The 21,165-nt window shown below is 43.3% G+C and overlaps 1 protein-coding gene across 6 annotated transcripts in view; it reads right to left on the bottom strand.

Annotated features, from left to right (window-relative positions):
- FTO (FTO alpha-ketoglutarate dependent dioxygenase) overlaps window positions 1-21,165 on the bottom strand; it is a 249,524-nt gene that overhangs the window by 176,198 nt on the left and 52,161 nt on the right. For 3 of the 6 annotated variants that reach the window (XM_035119015.2, XM_035119023.2, XM_060276061.1), the window contains exons 4-7: window positions 16,589-16,732; window positions 11,262-11,341; window positions 6,946-7,089; window positions 288-407 (exon numbers count right to left, since the gene is read on the bottom strand). In XM_035119015.2, coding sequence (XP_034974906.2) covers window positions 288-407; window positions 6,946-7,089; window positions 11,262-11,341; window positions 16,589-16,732 — 488 coding nt within the window. The remainder of the gene's footprint in view (window positions 1-287; window positions 408-6,945; window positions 7,090-11,261; window positions 11,342-16,588; window positions 16,733-21,165) is intronic. The other 3 variants (XM_035119018.2, XM_035119019.2, XM_035119024.2) reach the window with 3 other exon arrangements.

Genomic DNA, 21,165 nt, shown 5'->3' with positions numbered 1-21,165 from the left:
AGAATACGAGGAAGAGGAGTGGAAAAGAAAACCCATAACTTGTTAAGTAGCTGCAACTCTTTCACCTGTGGACTGGCAACAAAAGGGCAAAACAGCATCCCCGAGGTGCAGGATTAGTCCAGGGCCAACTAGTTTCCCTTTCAAAACAAGCTTAATCAACTGAAGCCTAATTGTCTTAAAATGGAGCTGAGAGCTTTAAGGTGCCATCAACTCACCAACCCACAGCAACTGGGAAAATTGGGTGCAGAGTATGGTTAGGAGGCATGATGCCAAAAAATGGTACATACCATGAGCTCCAGCTTCCTCCAAAATTCTTCCAGCGCAGCCATTGGTTTGTCCCACCAGTCAGTGCACTTCCTATAACGTTTACCCTGGAACCAAAATTGTCGAATCCACTCAAACTCAACCTGCAACAAAGACAACATGGATTTTTTTCCCCCTTAAAGGAACGTTGGAAATTTTCCCAAGTGGATCTTTTCTGCCTATGCAGAAAAACAGAGGAGAATCAACTGTACAGTGGTACCTCTACTTACGAATTTAATGCGTTCCGAACACACATTTGTAAGTCGAAAAAATTTGTAAGTCGAATCCCATAGGAATGCATTGGGAGAAAATATTCGTAAGTAGAAGCAACCCTATCTAAAAATTCGTAAGTAGAAAAAATCCTATCTAAACCGCATCCAAGATGGCGGACGGAGCTCCATTCGTAAGTAGAAACATTCGCAAGTAGAGTTATTCGTAAGTAGAGGTACCACTGTATAGGAGTAAACAAATGTTTACAAAAAGGCTAGCTTAGGTTCAGCAGAGCAAGACATGCCTCTCTCTGCCTGCCACTTCCAGCTCTCACACACAACTCTGGCAACTGTTCATTTACCTTCTATTATTATTGTTATCCTTCTGGACTTAGTCTGTTTGGGTTTCAGAGACTGGAATACTGAAAAACTTGGATGCAGGCTTGCAGGTTTCCCACAGGCATCTGGAGGGACTAGGTTGCTGGACTAGATGGGCCACAGGCATGATTCAGCAGGCTTTTCTTATGTATAGCATGACTTTATGTTCTTGGAGCCAATCTGTACAATCACGACCTATGTGACATATCTATAGCTGCACTTTACTATGGCAGACTGCATGGAGGAAATCTCAGGGGTGGGTGGGTGGGTGGGTATAACACACGCACACACGCGCGCGCACACACACACACACGAACAAGTAATATGCCAAGAAATAGGTTCCAGTGAGCTTTCTTTGTAGAAATTATTTAATATGGATTAATATTCACGTGAGATCACCCACCTGTAATCTGAAATAGTACAGCCCATTGACAGTTTTATCCTATCTTATAGCTTGCATCGTAAGAACGTCAAAATGTTGCTACGGTAGATCAGACCGAAAAGGTAATCTATGTGCAGGGGTTCAACCCAGCAACAGGTTCACCAGACAAGTGTGCTGATCATGTAGTTCGGCTCGTCATCTCCTAGCCTGCTTTCATGCAGTCAGGGACGTGCTGCAAAAGTAACTAAATCTAAACCGTGTGCCCTTTAATGGCGTCTCCCCACCCTTTCCTTTGTATGCTCCCTTCCAGTGGACTCCACCAACATCTGATGGTGCCTTTCAAAATGACATGAAGGAAAGACACAAAACCTTTCAGCATCTTGTGTTGCCACTACTGTAGTTAAGGAGCAACAATGCAACTTCAGAAAGCTCGTTGCTTAATCTTCAAGCATAGTTCTTTTTTCTCCTTTTTCTTTTGTGATACCCGGATCCCACTCTCTTTTATTCCCTCTTTCTTCCTCTCTCTCTCTTTTTTATAATTCAGTTCTGGTCAATTGGAACTGTGTATTTATCTTTGTTATGGTAGTTTGTGTTTTATACACAGGCTTGAATCCCGTTTCAATCTTCACCTGAGACCACAAAGAATTTTGTTCTGTTTACCCTGACTGAAGCTATGATGGGCCAAACAAAGAGAAACCTGTGGATGGAGCAACATTGAACCCCCTCCCCACCAAAGTCCAATGATTAAGTTCTCACCTGATAATATTCTCTTCTTTGCTGCTGCTTCCCCCCCCCCTCCAAATCCTTCACTGCTTCCTCCTCCCCCAGGCAAAACAGATCAGATACAAAAGTCTGAAAGTGATTTTAGTTGACAGTCGCTAAACGCCCGTTTGATGTGTGTAACTGCTTTCAATAGAAGCTGTTTAAACAAAAAAGGCTATAGATAAAATAAAATAAAAATTAAAGACAACCCTGTTGGTAAAACATATTGGCAGGATTAGTGGACACCGGTTAACAGAGGTACACCTTAGATGTTTTGAAAGAAAGGTTACACAAATAGTTTAACTTCTCTTAGTATACAGGCTTAATAACACATGTCCTTCCCTAACAGGAGTTCAGCTAAAGTTGAGTCATCCTTCCCGCACAAGCCATATATATGGGTCTATAGTGGGACTATAAAGATGGGCCACAGGCATGATTCTCCTGTGATTCAGATAGATAGAAAGATAGATGAAAGACAGATAGCCAGACAGATCTGCAGTACCATTCTAGTAATTCGGCAAAGGACTCTATCAGCTGATCCCACCAGGGCCTATTAAGTTCTAGCTGCAAAGCTCTGAGCAACTTGTATTGCTAGAGAAGGTCTTGCCTGGCTAAGCTCATCTTCCTTGCCCCTGTACTGTTGTTACAATTTGGAATGTCACCTCCTGACTGACTGTCCATGGCAGACCCATAAATGGGTGAATTGCCACAGCAGGAGTTGAAATGCAGGGCTTCCAATGTAGGCTGGAAGGGGGAAGAGGGAGAGAAGAGGACGGAACCACAGCAAAGTGAAGGCAGCTTGCAGGCCTTCCCTGCCAATGCTTGATGTAGAATATTCACATATTTGTACCTGGATTCTGAACAAAGCTAAGTTTCTTTTTTTAAAAAAAGTTTGGTTGTGGCAGTGTTGTTCTTTCAATGGGGAATCATTCATACCAAAGCCAAATCAGGCCACGGCAGTAAGCTGAATGGCACCACCCCAGAGTGCATTGTAAAAGCAGAACAACATAATGCTGCACACTTTTTTGTCTTGATCTCCCTCTGTTTGCAGCACTGATTTACCCCCAGCATCACATCCAACTCTTCTCCGCTCGCCCTTTAAGCTATTATTAAAGGCACACTTTGAGAGTTACAGTCGATAAGGCACAGGGAAAAGGCCAGCGGACGCTGGCTGACATTTGGTGAGGCGGATGGGGGGTCCTCCGTTAATTATTTAAAGGCACTTGGCTTATGAAATGCCACCTAGGCAGGTGATCTATATTTCCTCTCTTCAACGCCAGCTGGCCGCCGACTGCGCTGCCATTTCAGTGTAATGCGCGAAACACACACGTTAACCTTACCTTTGCTGTGTACATCGACACTCTTCTAAGCGGTGACCTAACAGTCTGCCAACACAACACCTTTGAGGTGGGCGTTAACCTCAGGTAAGCCATAGGGACATAGGAAGCTGCCTTATACTGACTCAGACCATTGAGTCCATCTAGCTCAGTATGCTTTACACTGACTGGCAGTGACTCTCCAGTGTTTTCCAAGACAGGGCTTTCTCCCAGCCCTTACTGGAGATGCCGGGGATAGATCCAAAGACCTTCTGTATGCAAAGCAATATGCTGTGCCACTGAGCCACGGACCTCGCCCTAACAAAAACCCTTCACCTAGAAGCAATGCAAACTCGCTTTGTAGTAAGGAATGTCCAATGCACTCTATAGCACTGATACTTAGTGCTGTTGAGAGGGAGAGGGAGAGGGAGAGGGAGAGGGAGAGGGAGAGGGAGAGGGAGAGGGAGAGGGAGAGGGAGAGGGAGAGGGAGAGATGACCATCACCATGATCCTAGAAACTGAGTTCTACTCCCTAGCCAGCAAGCTCAGCTACCCTGAATCCAGCATTTTGGAACCACATTGTTCCAAACCCTAAAGGGCACAGGGTTGTATCCAATGTTAGCTCTACTCAGTGTAGAACCACCAAAATGAATCGGCACAACTAACGTAGGTCCATGGATTCCAATGGGCAGAACTTAACTGGACACAACCTGTATTTTGCAGAATGCTGACACCCATTGAGCAGCCCTGGCTGGGCTGGCCTGGGCTTATGGGAGCTGGCACTCCAGAGGCCGCCATGTTGGCTACCAACTTCATGGGCAATATTGTGGGAAGTAAATGGAGGGAAGCAGCTGCACGCAGAAAAGATATAATTGTAATTAACAATAGTGAGATAGGAGTTCCGCTTGGATACTTGCTTTACCATGGTGCTTTTGCATTCCTGCAGACCTGCGCAACTGATTGCAAACTTATTTTATCTTCCCTGTTTAATGCTATTTACTCATGAGTGATACCCCCCCCCCCAATCTCTGTACACCATTCTAGACACATCCCAGGAGCTGAATAAATCTCTAGCGCTGGCCAGATCAACAGCTCAGCATTCATTCAGCAGTGCCAGATCATATATTTCAGGGTAAATTACTAGTGACCAAACAATCACCTGATTGCTTGAAGGGGTAATTTGAGTCGTTCTGTAACAACTGTGTGTGCTGTTGCCTTTCTTATTATTGTAAAGATGGCTGTACCTCAGCAGAGTTGCCCCAAGTACTCCAATAAGCTTACCACACTCTTTGCCGACCTACGTAACACTAGCCAAGTGTTTCAGGCACAGTCTGTTAATTTTAAGACAGGAGAGCGAGACACATTTGTTAATCTGTGATGTTTTTATGATGCTCTCAATCTAGCGGTTCTGTGCCCTGTGCAGTCCAGTCAAGCTCCAATTAGAGTGCATTATTGGGTTCAAGTCAAAGGCCTGACAAGTATCAGGATCACAAGTGGAGCCAGATGAAATCCACAGATGGACGGGGACAATCTTTCAGGCTGTCAAGGGAAAAGATATGGAGTGGGGTCATTGCCATTCTGGACACAGCAATATAAAACTGAGAAGGGTAGGAATATTTTTTTTTTCAATCGGTCCAATTTCTACTGCTTAGAGGGCTCATGGTTCAGAGAACCTTCCCCCCTTCACACACGGACTGCCACTGCCTTGCAACCTGGCAGCAATAAGCCAGAATCTTGCACAGAAAAGTATTTATGCGGCAAGCCCACTGTGGAAGAGTACCCGCTGCAGTTTATGGACATTTCCCCCCATCTCCACATAGATCAGGACTACGGAACCTATAGCTCCCCATATATTGTAGGAATCGAAGTCCTATTCTGAGCCAGCAAGGCCAACAACCAGGGATGATTGGAAGTGCACTCCAAGATCTAATGGAGGGGAACAAGTTCCTCACTCCGGACATAGATCAAACTTAGGGGAAACCTGTTCTGCTTTGAACCAGAAAGTACAAATTTGACAGCGCTGATTGGCTGCCCTTTGTGGCAACCACAAAGCTGATTTGCCTCTTCTATGGAGCCCAGCTGTCTATTGCACTTCTTGGCTAATCGTTGCATCAGCCACTAAGCCCTCTCCCCTCCTTCTCAGAGCAATTTTTGCCCATAAAGCCGCCACCCCCTCCAAGAATGTCTGGCCATAAGAGCATAAGAAGAGCCTGCTGGATCAGGTAATGGTCCATTTAGTCCAGCATCCTTCTTTCCCAGTGACCAACCATATGCCTGTTGGAAGCCATCAAGCAATACTCCTATTGCAATTTCCTTTGTTCTCGCCAGCAAAAAAAATCCTGCACTGAAGAAAGTTCTGGGGGACTGCTGAGCTATCTCTAGGACTTCGTATGTAAAGCTGAGATTTTCTTCCAACATATGCCTCACAGATTAAGAACATACCAGTTGTATTAGGCCATGAACCTACCAGGCATTACTCTATAATTAGTATACAAAAGGCATGTGGTCCTTTTTCTCTTTTCTTTTTCTTTCTTTCCCTCCTCCTCCTCTTTTTTTGTTAAGGGAGAATCAAAGACCTGCATTAGCACCGCAGATGTCTAGGCTTCCCGTTTACAGTGGGATTCAACAAAGAAATGTGTCTCTGCAGCAATGTAAACCACAGATAAGTTGCCCACATGTGTGGCAGAGAGGAGAGACTTGTCGGAAGGAAGAGAGGGAGGGGGAGAAACCTGCTGTTGTGTGGAATTAGCCCACTTTCTGACTGAAAAGCTAATCCTGGGGAAAGGGGCTGGGAGGGTGGGATCAAAAGCTCATGAGCGGGCAATTCCAAACTCTCTTGCTTTATCATGGCATGTAGAAATTGAGATCTATTGTTGGGGTGAGTATAGGGTAAAGGAGTTCAGAGCGTAGGGAAGTACTACTTCCTGCCAGCCGGTGTCTGAGAGAACAAGGAGTTGAATATGGAGGGCAAAACTGGCCCTTTCTCAAGACCACATAGTAAGCTTCCTTATACCTGTTCAAGCCACTTATTATTTATTTATTTATTTATTTATTTATTTATTTATACCCCGCCCATCTGGCTGGGCTTCCCCTGCCACATTAAAATACATCAAATATCACAGATTAAAAACTTCCCTAAACATTTTAGGTATTTTCTAAATGTCAGGTAGTTGTTTATCTCTCTGACCTCTGATGGGAGGGTGTTCCACAGGGCGGGTGCCACTACTGAGAAGGCCCTCTGCCTGGTTCCCTGTAGCTTTGCTTCTCGTAGTGAGGAAACTGCCAGAAAGCCCTCAGCACTGGACCTCAGTGTCCGGGCAGAACGATGGGGGTGGAGACGCTCCTTCAGGTATACTGGACCAAGGCCGATTTAACACTTGTCAATTTAACCCAGTGTTGTCTACTCTGAACTGGTAATAGCTTTCTAAGGGTTCAGACCAAGGTCTTTCCTCCCACCTGATACCTGATCCTTTTAACCGGAAACACCAGGACTGAACTGGGAACTTCTGCAAGCAAAGCAAGTGCTCTACCCGTATGAAATGCAAATTCCATACTCCCTGTGCAGCTTTTCTTTCAATGTAAACCTTCTTCTCACCTCATTATGGGTTTCTTCCACTCGCTTTATGTCATCGGCATCCAGAGATTGCAAAGTCGGACAGCTCAAATGAGTATCGGTGCACAAGTTCTGAAGTGCTGCATTGCACTGGTCCAAAATATAAGGCAGGGTCCCTTGCGAGCACTGTTAGAAATCATGAATGCAGAAAGAAAATGTAGCCCCAAATGGAGTCAAACAAGCAAAAAAGAGATTCCAAAACCAACTCCAGTCACTTAAGAGACTGGTACTATATTAAAATATAGGTATGCACGCCCTGATTTCAATTGCTGTTGTTGTTATTATTATTACTACTGCTATTTTGTAAGTCACTTGTTACCCAAAGGTATCCAAGTGACTTACAAGATATTTAAAACATAAATATAAATACATTATACCATAAAGATATCAAAACAACTGTACAGTCCCAGGAAGCTTTGGCAGCACACTAGTAACAAAACAACATTAGCTTAGTCTGTCAGAAAGCCCTTGGGGAAAAAACAATGGTCTTTGCTGACAACCAAGGCGCCAGGTGGATATCACTGGGGAGAGCATCGCACAAATCAGGAGCCACAAATAAAAAGGCCCTACTCTCTTGTCTTCACACTCCAAGCCTCAACTGTGAGGGAGAACCTGGAGAAGGGCTAAAGGTCTAGGTAGTAATAGTACTAGCACTAGTAGTACCTGATAATAATGTTTAATAATAATAATAATAATGATGTTTAAGAAGTCCTCAATGGCTGTATGGCCCACTTAGATCAGAATATGAGCAAAATAAATGAGTATAATGTGATGTATTTAGCATTGGGATCTACCACTTCAGGCTTTTGTTGAGGATTCTAACATATACCCCCTGCAGACACAGAGTTGTCAGGGTAGACCTTCCTTACTGGCATGCAGGTTTTGTTCATATTCCCCACCCCACCCCCTCCACCACACTGCATTTTGATCCCCTGCCTGCACTAGGTAACAGTATAGCCCAGCAACAACAAAAATGCTGCAACTGAAATTCAAGGTAAATAATCCATGCTGCTAGCTCAGTTCTAAGAACTGTTGCAACAACAAAGAAAAGCTTAAGATCAAAAACACGTAGCAACATCTTTGGCAGCTTGAAACATGAGAGAGAACCAGTGTTGCCACAACACTGTGCTGGCATCGGAGACAGATATGCTTGCACAGGTAATTACGGGTAGAGAGCTGAATTGCCTCAGTGTTTATGATTGAAAGTGGGCAGCTTCTTTAACAATTATCTAAAACCCTCTCTCTATTTCCCTCTCGCTCGCTTTTGTTTTGTTTGTTTTTTAAAAAAAGTTTTCGTTTCTTTTCTCCAAGGAGCTCAAGGTGACACACGTGGTTTCCCACCCTCTCATTTAATCCCCACAACAACCCTGTGAGGTAGGTTAGGCTGAGAGTTTAGGCAAGATCAGGGGTTTGAACCCTGGTCTACCAGATCCTAGTCCGACTCTCTAACAAGTACACCACACAGACTGATGTATGCAAAGTACTCTGAAGCCTCCTTACGATCATGAACATAACAGCATAAGAAGAACTTGCCGGATCAGGTGGCTGTGGGAAACCAGTGAGCAGAACATGAGCACAAGAGCACAACTGATATTCAGAAGCATTACTGCTTCCAACTGTGGAGGCAGAGCATAATCTTGATAGCAAAGGACACTCGACTGCAAGGAAGCTCTTTAGCTCATTCTGCCAAGTGTGCTTAGAAACACCTTTCAGGCAAGACTTTTCTCTAAAAACCTGGATAAAGGCTGCAAGAAAGGGTACACCAGCCTTCTCCAACCTGTGGCCCTCCAGATGTTCTGGACTACAATTCCAATCATCCTTCACCATAGGCCATTGTGGCTGGGGGAATGACGGAAGTTGGAAGAAGACCCAAACACCTGGAAAGGGGGATTGGGGAACCCCATTTGGGAAGGGTAGGGTAGGTAATACTGAGCCCAGTAAAAATAAAACTAGCCTTATCTCTCGCTCTGTCTCTCTCAGAGTAGGGTCCCATCTGCACTATATATTTAACCACTTTAAGCAATCATACCGGTAGCTTCCCCCACAGAATCCTGGGAACTGTAGTTTGTTAAAGGTGCTGAGAGCTGTTAGGAGACTCCCGATTTCCCTCACCAAGCTACCATTCCTAGTGGATGAACAATCAATCTCTCTTCCCAGGGACTTCAAGGAAGTGCAAAGGAGGGCCTAAATCTACACTCCAGGGTTGGCTCAAATACTACAGTGAGCTTCTTGGAGTAGCAGTGAAACTAATTTAAACATGGAATAAAGTAATTGGTGGAAGTTAGATCTATCAATGGTTTTGAGCCACAAGGGACTTCCATAAGGAGCTTACAAACACTGGGTAGGTGAGGGGACAGGGCAGTCTCACAAGATTGTGTGGGAGGGTTGTTGTCTTCATGCACTGCTTGTGGTCTAGAGGCATCTGAGTGGCCATTGTGGGGGAAACAGGATGCTAGGTTAGCTCAAACTTTGTTCTGATCCAGCAAGGTTCTTCCCATGTTCTTTAATTAATATGCAAACTGGGGTGGGGACCTCAGGTACAAACATGCCTATGGAACCCAAGACTTTGAGGCGGTATGGGGTTCCTTGCTTAATTCAGGGCCCAGAGGGCACCACCCTTATGCGGGAAACAAGCAGATGAAAAAAGCCACACTGCAGATGAAGAGAATACACATGTATGCATTGGAACATCATCTGCCCCCTTTCACAGGAAAACTCTATTCTGGACTGAAAGAACAAACAAAACATGAAATAGACTTTTCTCTGTGGGGAGGGGGGGTGGGTGTTCTCACACAATGATGCGTCTACATCAGGATCTTTTTCAGTTAAATATTTATAAGTGCAGCTAAATCCCCAAGAACAGCCCTGAGAAAGGACCCCTTGGTGCTATGATTCTTTGTATTGAAAATTTCAATACTATATAATGTGAGGTTACAGAGGTTTATGAAAACAAAGCAGGGTCTTCTAAAGAGGAAGCTTCTTCTCCTTTTCTTTGTGTGTGTGTGGAAGTAAATGTGCATTTTAATATCAGAATAACAGAGTGTGGGGAGCAGGGTCAGCGAGTTCATTCTTTACTGCAAAGGACAAATAACAAGCCTTTTAAGTGATGTTTAGAACTCTAGACTAATATGGGTATATTACTATGATAATAATACATAATACTATTACACTAATGTGTGTACATTAGATTGCTTATTTTAAGAGTCTTAGCTTGCATGGTTTCTATAATTATGTTTTATGATGGCCGTACACAAGTCTGCGGGCTGAGTTCAACAAAATAAATGTGAGAGTGGAATGACTTCTGCTTGCGTGGCCAGACTTTTGCCCCGCTTGCCCTGCACTTTCCCTGAATTTGCTCTGGAAGGGTTGGGGTGGGGGTGGGGGAACCACCAGAATGGATTTAAGGGGCATGTGGGGAAGATGAAAGGGGGCAGTCTCATTGCAGAAGTCATTCTGCTCGCTCAGAGCATTACTTTGAATACAACTCTGTATCCTACTTTTTCTGTACTGCTTCATCAGGGTGGGCAGAATAGGTCCCACCACAGTCTCACTGTGCTAATAGCCCTGCACAGGTAACAGGGTGTTCATGCAGGTTTCACTGACAATAAATCAACCAACCAGAGTTAACAACAAGAGTGTTCACCTGAGGAACAATCATATCAATGAGTTGTAGATTTTTCTCTGTTTTGTTTTATGCTGGTTTTAATGTATGTGTGATTTATTTGTTGTTGTAAGTCACTTTTGAGTTATTATTGATTTTTTAAAAAGCAACGACTAAGTTTAGTAGATATGTAACGACAATGAAAACAAATTCACAGTAAACTCAGAGGTGCATGGTTAGAACTAGTAGCCACTTCCGCCCATTCCCACCCAGCTAATCCTTCCCCACCCCTCTTCCCTCTCCCAAATGGCAAAATTCCCATCCCCTGCCCAACTGCTCCCTTGAAATCCCCTTTCCCACTTATCATAGCAAGGCAATCTCATCCCCCTTTCTTGCCAAACACAAACCTCAAGCATGATTCATTGTGAAAGACACCTCTTTCTCGCTGCTATTTTTGTTGGAACATAAATGGCCATTGGGGTCCTACAAGACTTCAGAATAGGATGAAATGGTTTTTAAAAAACCACTCCACCTGCACCACATCATAGCACCATTTAAAAATGCATGCAATGCAAGCTACCCATTTAAAGTAGAATGTAGTTGGGCCCTCAGAAAAGAGCAGCCGAGATCAAACCATTATTGTTCCAGAAAAAAACAAATGATTAAAAACCAAACCCACAAATTCTCTGTTACTCACTTCTGCCACCCTATGAGTAGAACTGAATCTAGGCGGCGAGCCAGCCAGGACACAATGCTGGTGGGTCATGTTGAGATCATCTGTGAACGTAAAATAAGAATTATAGTCAACTGTGGAGATGGGTACACAATATAGCTGCAGCAGAGGAAAGCAAGGTAATGTAGGAGCAATGCAGATGTTGCTGGACTACAACTCCAATCATCCCCTGACCACTGACTGTGCTATCTGGGGCTGACTGGAGTTGGAGTCCAAAAGATTTGGAGGCCACCAGGTTGGCCGTGTGCCCATCTTGAGGGTCTAGAGATGCATATCTCCCCTTTGCTCACTGAAAATGTTCCTGACGTGCTTTTATGATCACGAAAGCAAACCTTCATGTTCAGAAGTAGTGCAACTCTTTGAGCACCAGTTATCTGGAAGTTGGACAATCATGAAAGGGCTACTGCCTTCATGCCCTGCTTGCTAGCTTCTCAAAGGCATCTACTGATGATGCAGGATGCTGGTCTAGAGGGAGCTTTGCTCTCATTCAGCAGAACTTCCTCTTGTTTGGTTTTAGAGCAGGAAAAAAGCAAACAGCCACTGTAAAGAGTAGATCCATCTGCAGTATACATTTAAAGCAGTATCACACCACCTTAAACAGACGTGGCTTCCCAAAGAATCCTGGGAACTGCAGCTTGTTAAGGGTGCAGAGTTGTTAAAGGACCCGCTATTCCCCTCACAATTCTCTGAGCTACAATTCTCAGAGTGGTTCATCAGTCAGTCCCAAGGAACTCAGGAAGTTGTAGCTCTGTACAAGGAATAGGGAATAGGGAAGTTTCCTAAGACCTTGCAGCAGTCTTAAGCTACAGTTCCCAGGGTTTTTTTTGTGGGAAGCTAAGAGTTTACAGTGGTATGATACTGTTTTAAGTGTATTGTGCAGATGGGGCCTATGGGGCTCAGTCCTAATAAAGAATCATTTTGTAACCATCAGAAAAAGTATGCATTATGTGTGTGTTTTTGGGGGGAGGGAGAGGTGGGGCTGGAGAACCTTACATAATTAATTAGCAGACAAATGAACAAGATGTAGCAGATTTACCAAACTCGTATGATCAAAGTTTAGCAACAACAAATAACTTTCAGGAGTTCATGGCCTTAGCAAATAGAGATACACAAAGTATGTAGATCAAATGCAGGGGTCAAGTTTCAGAGGCAAATTAACTGGATGAAAATATGAATGAGGCTCACGGTGCATATGGAAGGGTTTTGCTTTTCCATTTTTTTTCCATTTAATGCTGCAAATCTCCAACCACAGACCATTCAGCCAAATCTACACTCCCAACTTCTAGTTAATGAAAATAAATTTTTTTATGCTCCTTGAAATATATAATTTGCTCGGTCCCCTTCCCCCACGAACTCCTCTCTCCCTCCCCCCGCCAGAAAAAGAGGCCACTGAATACATCCTCATGCCGTGTTTAAGCCCCATAACCTTCAAGCAACATTTGATCTATAGGAAACAGCTGTGGAGAAGCAAGTCTTCCCTCTTTGAACAAGCCCGAAGTATATTTTGCTCCAGTGTGTTTTGAAGTCACGGTAGGCAAAAATTAGTGACAATTGTAAATCTGCTTGGAAAATCTGGTCATGTCTACCTCTTAAAGATTAGGGGTGGGGGAGACTTCTATTTAATGCAAAGACCATGACAACCTCAGTTAAGCATGCTGTGGGGCATAGCAGATTGGGGCATAGCCCCAATTGCCTGCCACGTGCTATGGATTTACTGCATGCCCCCCCAATACGTCTTGTATCAGACACCCCTTTGATGGAGTACTGGAAGCGGCAAAGTTCAGCCCAAACTCCCTCTACAAGTGTGTGTGTGTGTGTGTGTGTGTGTGTGTGTGTGTGTGTGTGTGTGTATTGAGCTAAACTGTTTCTCTTTCATAGGACATGAAGATCAGATTTCACTTATCGTAAAAAGCTTCTGTCTGGGAAAGGAGAACACCGTTTCCAGATAACCCATCAAAGTCTATTTTTGATATTAAGAGGAAAAGGTGACGATCAATTTTCAATGCAAACTGCACAGTTCAAGGTGTGGCTTAATATTCACCTGAAAAGAGAGGTTGGGGGGGGGATGGAGACAAGAGCTTAAGAAGCAGGTGTTGAACTAACCTTTAAAATTTCAACTTTAACACCTTCCCCCTTAAAGCACAACAAAGAGTCTTATTATATTCTCCAGCACCAGAGCTCAGAAAGACCTCAGGAATTCTTTTGGAGGGGGAAAAAAAGAGAGCAATAAAATACTAAAAATGCACTCACTCTTTCCAGTTCTTTGAAAGAAGTGGGGGTTTCTGGTTGCCCATTTAACTTGTCTTAATACATCATTTATGGCATCTACGATGCAGAAATATTTGAGGAAATAATACTGCTTCCAGAATTAGCAGAGGCTCTAGCAGTAAAGTAGGCACATCCTGAGTTCATGAATTAGGCCAATTAGTGCAATTTCTGTTGCCGAGGGGTGATGTGGAAACATGCCTTTTGCCTTCCAGTTTTGTTTATGTGGGGAGTACGCTGTGGAAGATAGACCCCATTACCTATTCAAAAACTCTGCTTCTTGGGAGGGAACACTTGGTGGAGGTTTCACCATCAGTTTGCCATGTCACAGTCTCCTTGGTCAGATTTTCAAATAATGATTTGTTTACCGGTAAATATCAAAATATCATTGTCAGCACAGGGGTTGCCCTCCCACTAGCTATAGCCAAAGATTTCTGGATGCTTTGTGAGAAGATTGGATGAGTGCAGGGATCATTCACATATTTTCCAAGTTTCATTAATGATGATATTCCTTTTATGTCTTATACCTATTTTTCGTTTACAGTCTGGAACCAGACTGTTCACAGCCCGCAGTGTAAATAAACCAAAAGTTTATTTACGCTGTGGACTATGGTCATTACACAGAACACAGGGAAGCTGCCTTATGCAGAATCAGATTATTGGTTCATCTAGCTCAGTATTGTCTTCACTGATAGGCAGCAACTCTCCAGCGTTTCAAACAGGGATTATATCCTGGCCCAGCCTGGAGATGCCAAGGATTGAACCTCAGGATGATTGGCATGCAAAGCAGCACTGACCTTTCCCAAATACAAAAAGAAGAAAAACCTTATTTAATTCGCAGCAGCAGCAGCAATGTTAGATGTCCCTTCATTAATTGCATTTTTAACCTGCCTTTCTCTCAGAGAGCTCAGGGCACCCGATATGTTTCCCTCCCTTCTAGCTTTGCGGCAATCCTATGAAGTGGAGGTAGCTTAAAGACGTGACTGGTTCAGGGTTACACAAAGAGCATTATGGCTAAGTGGAGATTTGAAGCTGGGTCTCAGCAGCTGTAGTCTGACACTCTAACTGCTATACCTCCAGATGCTGCTGGATTACAAATCCCATAATCTCTGACCATTGGCCATGGTGGCTGGGGATAATGTCCAACAATATCTGGAGGGCCACAGGTTCTCCATCACTGCTCTGGGGTGAGCAATAGTAGGTCTTTGAAAGTAGAAGATGGCTAAGTTGGCTGTTCACCCAAAGAATAAAAAGCATTTATTTATTTGTTTGTTTACTTCCAGTGTAGATACAGAAACCATAAAGTACAATGTACATTGCTGAATCATAAAAAAACAGATTCAAACTCAAGAACTTTAAAACTCCTAATGAAATAACAGACTCTAACCCCACACCAGGATGCCTCAAAAGCCCAGTTGGGTAAGTGCCTCTTAAATGGACAACTCCACAGGGAGGATGACTGACACACCATTGGGGTGGGGTGGGGGGGTGGGGAGGGAGGCGTTTCCCAAATGGGGCACTACCACAGAGAAGACCCTATCCTGGATCACCGCACAACAAGTAACACCAATCAGTGTGGCAGCAAGAAGGGTTGAGCTGCTGTGAAGCTTTCAAGGGGCAGGTCAGCAGATTAAAGCTAAAGAGGTTGAATTCCAGAACACAGCTGAGCACTCTCCAGCTCAACTGAATTCTGGATTTCAGCCTCTGTACTTTTACAAAACTGTTTTAATGAGCCAACGGTATATGTGTCCTTCAGGCTTACAGGAGGTTAACTTGGGTATACCAGATTGTAAGCTAGGAGTACAGAGGAAGCTCAAAGCTCATATAGGTGGACTGAGCATTCATATATTTTAGGTTTTTTTCTAGCAACGATGTAGTAGCTACTTTCATAAGCTTTTGTTTTTTAAAAAGTAGAGCAACGTTGAACCCCCCCCAAAAAAACCCTTTGTCAAATATTACAAAAAAGGTTGCAAGTGATTTACAAATACAGAAAGGAACTTGTAACCCCCACCCTATAAATATCCAAACCAGTTGGTCCCTATAAAGTACTGGTCAGAATAAGTGATTTATACACTTGAATTGGCAGAGAATTTAATATGTCTCCACATAAACATGATCAGGATGTTGTTACGGTGTAAAAATAAAATAATATTTTTTAAGCTGTTCTTTATATTGCATTTCCAACACGGCATGAGGTGTAGTATATTAAGTTAAATATGTATCAGGGGAAATGAGCCAAGCTCACACCGACCCAAGGTTTGGTTTGATGTGACTGGAGAGAATTTAAGAAGCACAGAATTCCACTACCCGCATGGGCTGATTCTTGCCAGTACAATCAACATTGAGGCAGGAGAGCACATTAAGTTAAGTGTGGGGAACCTGTGGAACTCCAGGTGTTGCCAGACTACAACTCCCATCATCCCTGAGCCCCAGCAATGCTGGCTGGTGCTGATGGGAGTTGGAGTTCAACATCCAGAGAAACACAGGTCTCCCACCCTGATTTAAGGGGTTACTGTAGCTCTGTTCAGCAATCACACAAGGGGGGTAGCAGAGCCATGCTTCCTGGCCCCGGCCCCACTTCCTCACTGATTCCATCTGTGCACTGAAGTGCAAGAGCCACTCCACACTGGCTCTCATGCATTTATATACAAGCATTGTTTGTACATAACTCCCCTCCACCATGTAATTCAACAAGTGTCCTCCTGTATCTTGCACATTAAAATATTTTTAAACAACAACAACTCTTTTGATATTGTCTCTTTTGGTCATGCAAATAAAAATAATAATGAACTGTGCATATTTTTCTTCTTCCCAATCTCTAGATGTGAAGGCTTACAGTCTACCCCCTTCGCCTCCTATAGTAGTCCTTTTGCTTTTGCTTTCCCCCCCTCCTGCACATATTTTCCTTTCCTCTTTTTTTTAAAAAAACTGACTATTGGTCTCCTTGTTTTCCTGCCCCTATCAAGGAGGGGTGAGAAAGTGGAAAATAAATAGAAATGGGTACCATGTTTGCTTTTAGATACTACCTAGCATAAAGTAACAGTCTCCCGGGTAAAGGGGTACAGCCAACCCCGGGTTCTTTATGTCCCAAGCAACTTTCAAGCCAACATGCCAGACAGCTGGGTCTCTCCCACTTGGACCCTTCTCCTCAAGAAGATCAGCGGCAGGTTCTGAAAAGCAAAAGCAAAACAAATAATTTAACAGACATGGAAACAATCTCATTTTTTGTTAGGGAAGAAAATCTCTGTTCCCCATCAACATGGTCATTCATGAGAGATCGGAATGGCAAGAAGGTGAAGGACGATTTGACCTCTAAGCTTCTAACAGTCTTTCACAACGCAATATTCCATGGGCTGCTTTGGTGCCTGCTGTAATGGTGCATCATCGAAAAACAAAGTGGGTTTCCTTCAAAATTATTGCTTATAGCTGCATGCATTTTAAACAGATAAATCAATATGGTTAGATGACAAAAAAATTCTGAAACAAACAACAACTATCTTTGTTGCTGTCATTGGATTGGAAAGGGGCTTAGCAAATGATCTCTGCAAAGCCGTGTGGGGAAGGGTCCTAGCTCAGTGGTAGAGCACAAGCTTTGCATGCAGAAAATCCCAAATACAATCTCCAGATAGGACTAGAAAAAGTTTCCAGTGTGACATCCTGGAGAGCCACTAGCCAGTCTATGTAGACAATTCTGGACTAGACTCAGTATAAGGCAGCTTTCTATGTTCTACAAGACATCAAGAAAAACCAACAGCTTTGCCACAAACTCTATAAAACATCAAAATTGGATAAATGTGTCAATTTGTTTGTCCATACAAACAGGTGTCAAGTGCAAGTTTTTCTGCAAGTTTTTATCCTGATCAATTTTCAATTTCCACCCCCACAAAAAAAACCACTTTAGGGTGGGAGAACAGATTTATAACTTTCATTATTCCACACACCAACCTGTGGACCAACACTGACCTCCTGGCTTCTCAATATTCAAGCCATCCATCACGTGAGGCTGTAGCAATGTTTATTTAGACTAGGGCTTTACTAGTCAGTCATAAAATATGAAAATGATTTCCCAGCTGATTTGGTACCCAAACACACTCATCTTTCCCCACCCCCTTCTTTTAAGTATGCATGTGGGCCTAATTCTCATAGTTGTTCCTTCCTTCCGGCGACTCTTGATTGTGACATCAATAAAATAAGCAATGGTGGCAAACAGCTTAAAAAGCAACACTGCCAGAATCAATAATAACTTGCTTTCAAGGGCCTTTAATATTTTCTACCTCCTTTTGGGAAGAACTCTTAGCAATATTAGAACAGGGGAGTTTCTGAAAACGGCAGATAAGAGCTTTCAATGCAATCTGACCCAGATAGTGTAAGAAAGAGGTAAATTTTTGAGGGTTAATTTTGTCTGTTAGGTTGCTTTCCGCTCATTTGTGCTGTTCACAATATGGCCTCAATAAAATATGGAACTACAATCAGAGACAGCAATTTCAATCAAAGCTTCCTGGGGTGCCCTCATAAATCCAGCACCTTTGGAATGCACTCGTTAAAGCATATCTCTCTCTCTCTCTCTCTCTCTCTCTCTCTCTCTCTCTCTCTCTCTCCCCTCTGCAGTTTGATCATTTTCTCCCCTTTTATTGCTTAAGCATAGAGTTCAAATATAGCTCTTGTGCTGCCATTCCCGTTCCTCTCAACTAACGTGACTTATAATTATCACCACCAATTGAAACAGATTACTCCCACTGTGCTATTTTGGAAACAATAGAAGAGCAAGCTGCTACTTGCTTTCAAAACGTCAGTTGCTCCAAAGTGACTGCAACCGGGTAGCGGTGACGATGGTGTGCATGCAAAAGTTCCCATGTTCCATTGCCAGTATCTCCAGATTGGGCTAGGTACTGGATTTGCTTATCTGTGTGTCACCTTGCTCCCAGTCGTGGAACGCAAGATGGTTTAAATGGTGTTTCCAGGAAATTCCCCGTTCCAGCATGGAGATGAATGCAACAGTACATGTACGCCCCTCCAGTAGTGTGCATTCATGATGGTTTGTGCTCAGGATGCTATTGGAGGAGTTACATGCAATCTCCACTTTCAATATTGTTGGTGTCTGCCAAAATTTTGTGGTGGACAAACTGATTTGTTTCCAGTTGGTGCATGTCCCGTTACATTCTACTGAAATCCTGTAACTTTTCACACCACAAATGGACGGTGGTAATGGTGTTTATCCCACTTCTGTTGCACTGAAGTGAAAGAATGCCCCCCGTTGACAGCAAAAATGGACTGGAGAACGACTTATAAAGTGGAATAATGGATGGATGGTCCAGTATAAATCCACCACGACAACTGCGTCAATGAAATGCTGCAGAATACACCTGCAAAAAATTACTAGACCTCCAACTTTCTAGCTTATCATAGTGTATCAACCACTTCACTTGGCTCCTCCCCTGCAGCAAGTGGGATAAACAAATCAGGATAAATGAAACAACCCCTTGTGTTATGTGCAAACCAGGGATCTAGTTTCTTACACCTTAAGAAGCCATGATCAGCAAGCCAACAACAAACCATAGCTTCAGGTTGGCTAGTAATCATGGCTTGTTAGGCCATAGAGCAGGCTTCCTCAACCTCAGCCCTCCAGATGTTTTGAGACTACAATTCCCATCATCCCTGACCACTGGTCCTGCTAGCTAGGGATCATGGGAGTTGTAGGCCAAAAACAGCTGGAGGGCCGAGGTTGAGGAAGCCTGCCATAGAGTATCTGTTTTACATGCAGAATTCCTGGTTGAAGGCTGGGAAAGACTGAAAAAGCTGCTGTGCACACGGACCAATGGTCTGACTCAGGCAGCTTCCTATGTTCCTCAGTGGCAATGAAGCACGGTCCCCGGTTCATTATGCCAAGCATTCCTAACTTGTTTATCCTGCTCCCACCAGGGGAGGAGCAAAGTAGGAGTGATCGGATAGTATGCTTGACTAGTGCTCGTGATGCTATTGGGGAGGTCACAAGTAATCTCGTTTTCAATACTGTGCGCCTGCAAAAGTTTTGGGGTGGTGACACTACTTCATCTCCAACCTATGCATATCCTGGAACTTCCTGCTGAATATCACAAATCTTCTGGCGTCTTTTTTGTTGCACTACAGGCCCGCCAAAGAAGCAAGTATGTGAGAGTATTGGGGAAGCATTTCAAAACAAACTAAAACAGTATAAATCAACCACTTGCACTATTATTGTGCCAAGAACTTGTTGCAAAATACACTCGCAATAAAAGGGGTTCTACATTGCCCCTGTGCTCTCTTCCAGAAGTGTCAACAACGGTTTCTTTTCCAGCATGTTTTCTGTAGTTGAGGAAGATGCCCCACAACAGTCTTGGAAGTTAGTGGCCTTGCTTGCAAGGATTACCTCCGGTTTGTTTTGTTTTTTTTCCTCCCAGAGGGTGACGTCTTTAAACTCATTAGTATTGCTAGGAAAATCTCCAAACACAGTTCCTTGCAGGCTGTACAAATTACTGCTAACTGACCTTGCATCTATTAAGCAGCAAATAGAAGGGATTACTGGTCAATTATCAATCCACGGGAACATTCCAATTGGTTTATAAAGTCATTAGCAACGAAGAAGCTGTCAGCTCTCGCCCAATCACAGCTGCGGTGGAAATGAAGTAGCAGTTGCTCTGCTTAGCCAAGATATATATATATATATATTTAATTTAATAAATATAATAATAATAAAGTACTCTGTGTTGGGGTGGAGGGACAACACAAATTGTACATTATGAAAGTCAGAAGTAATAAGCCTTTCACGATCGGTCACCATTGCAGTCAATCACTGGTTTGTTAGCCTGTTAAACATTAACTTGTCAACTAACAGATCCAGTTGTTTATTACTCTAAGATTTACACACTCAGGCAAGTCTTAAGAGGCAGCAGGCCAAGAACAATACTGGTGAAAGAATCCACAGAAAGGAAAATGCTTTCTCCGCAGTAGAACAGCCTACCTATGTTACAAAGAATAGAAAGAATTGAAAACACACACTACGAGAATGTTATAGCAATTATTCATATATGTTCATCTATATCCACTTTCACGAGTCACTGATAACTAAATTTAGGGGATAAGTTCCAGGATCTAATATATGCTCACACACCAAAGCCCATCATCAAGCTTACATCCCCAGAGTGGCTGGGGAAACCCAGTCAGATGGGTGGGGTAAATTATTATTATTATTATTATTATTATTATTATTATTATTATTATTTGGTTACAAATACATGTACACCACCTTGAGCTCATTGGAGGAAAATGGAGAGATATAAATGCAAAAGATCAATCGATCGATCAATCAGATAGAATAGATACATAGACACTCTGGGCAATCAGGCCAGGGTATCTCCACACAGATCCTAGGAGTAGAAATAACTATTACGGTATATGGGACAAGGCTGCCAGAGACAGAATTTCACTAACTGATTCAACACCAAATCTCTGCCTTCACATTCTGGGTCACCGTACACAGCAACCTAACCATATCAGAGTTAACGCTCTCTGCAGAATAGAACTATTGCCCCCTGCAGAACAATGGTGGAAAAATCTGTTTGAGAACAACAGGCTTGGACTGTCAAGA

Source organism: Zootoca vivipara, chromosome 6 (genome assembly GCF_963506605.1).
Source record: "Zootoca vivipara chromosome 6, rZooViv1.1, whole genome shotgun sequence".
Classification (NCBI taxonomy): domain Eukaryota; kingdom Metazoa; phylum Chordata; class Lepidosauria; order Squamata; family Lacertidae; genus Zootoca; species Zootoca vivipara.
This window is presented reverse-complemented; position numbering and strand designations above follow the sequence as displayed.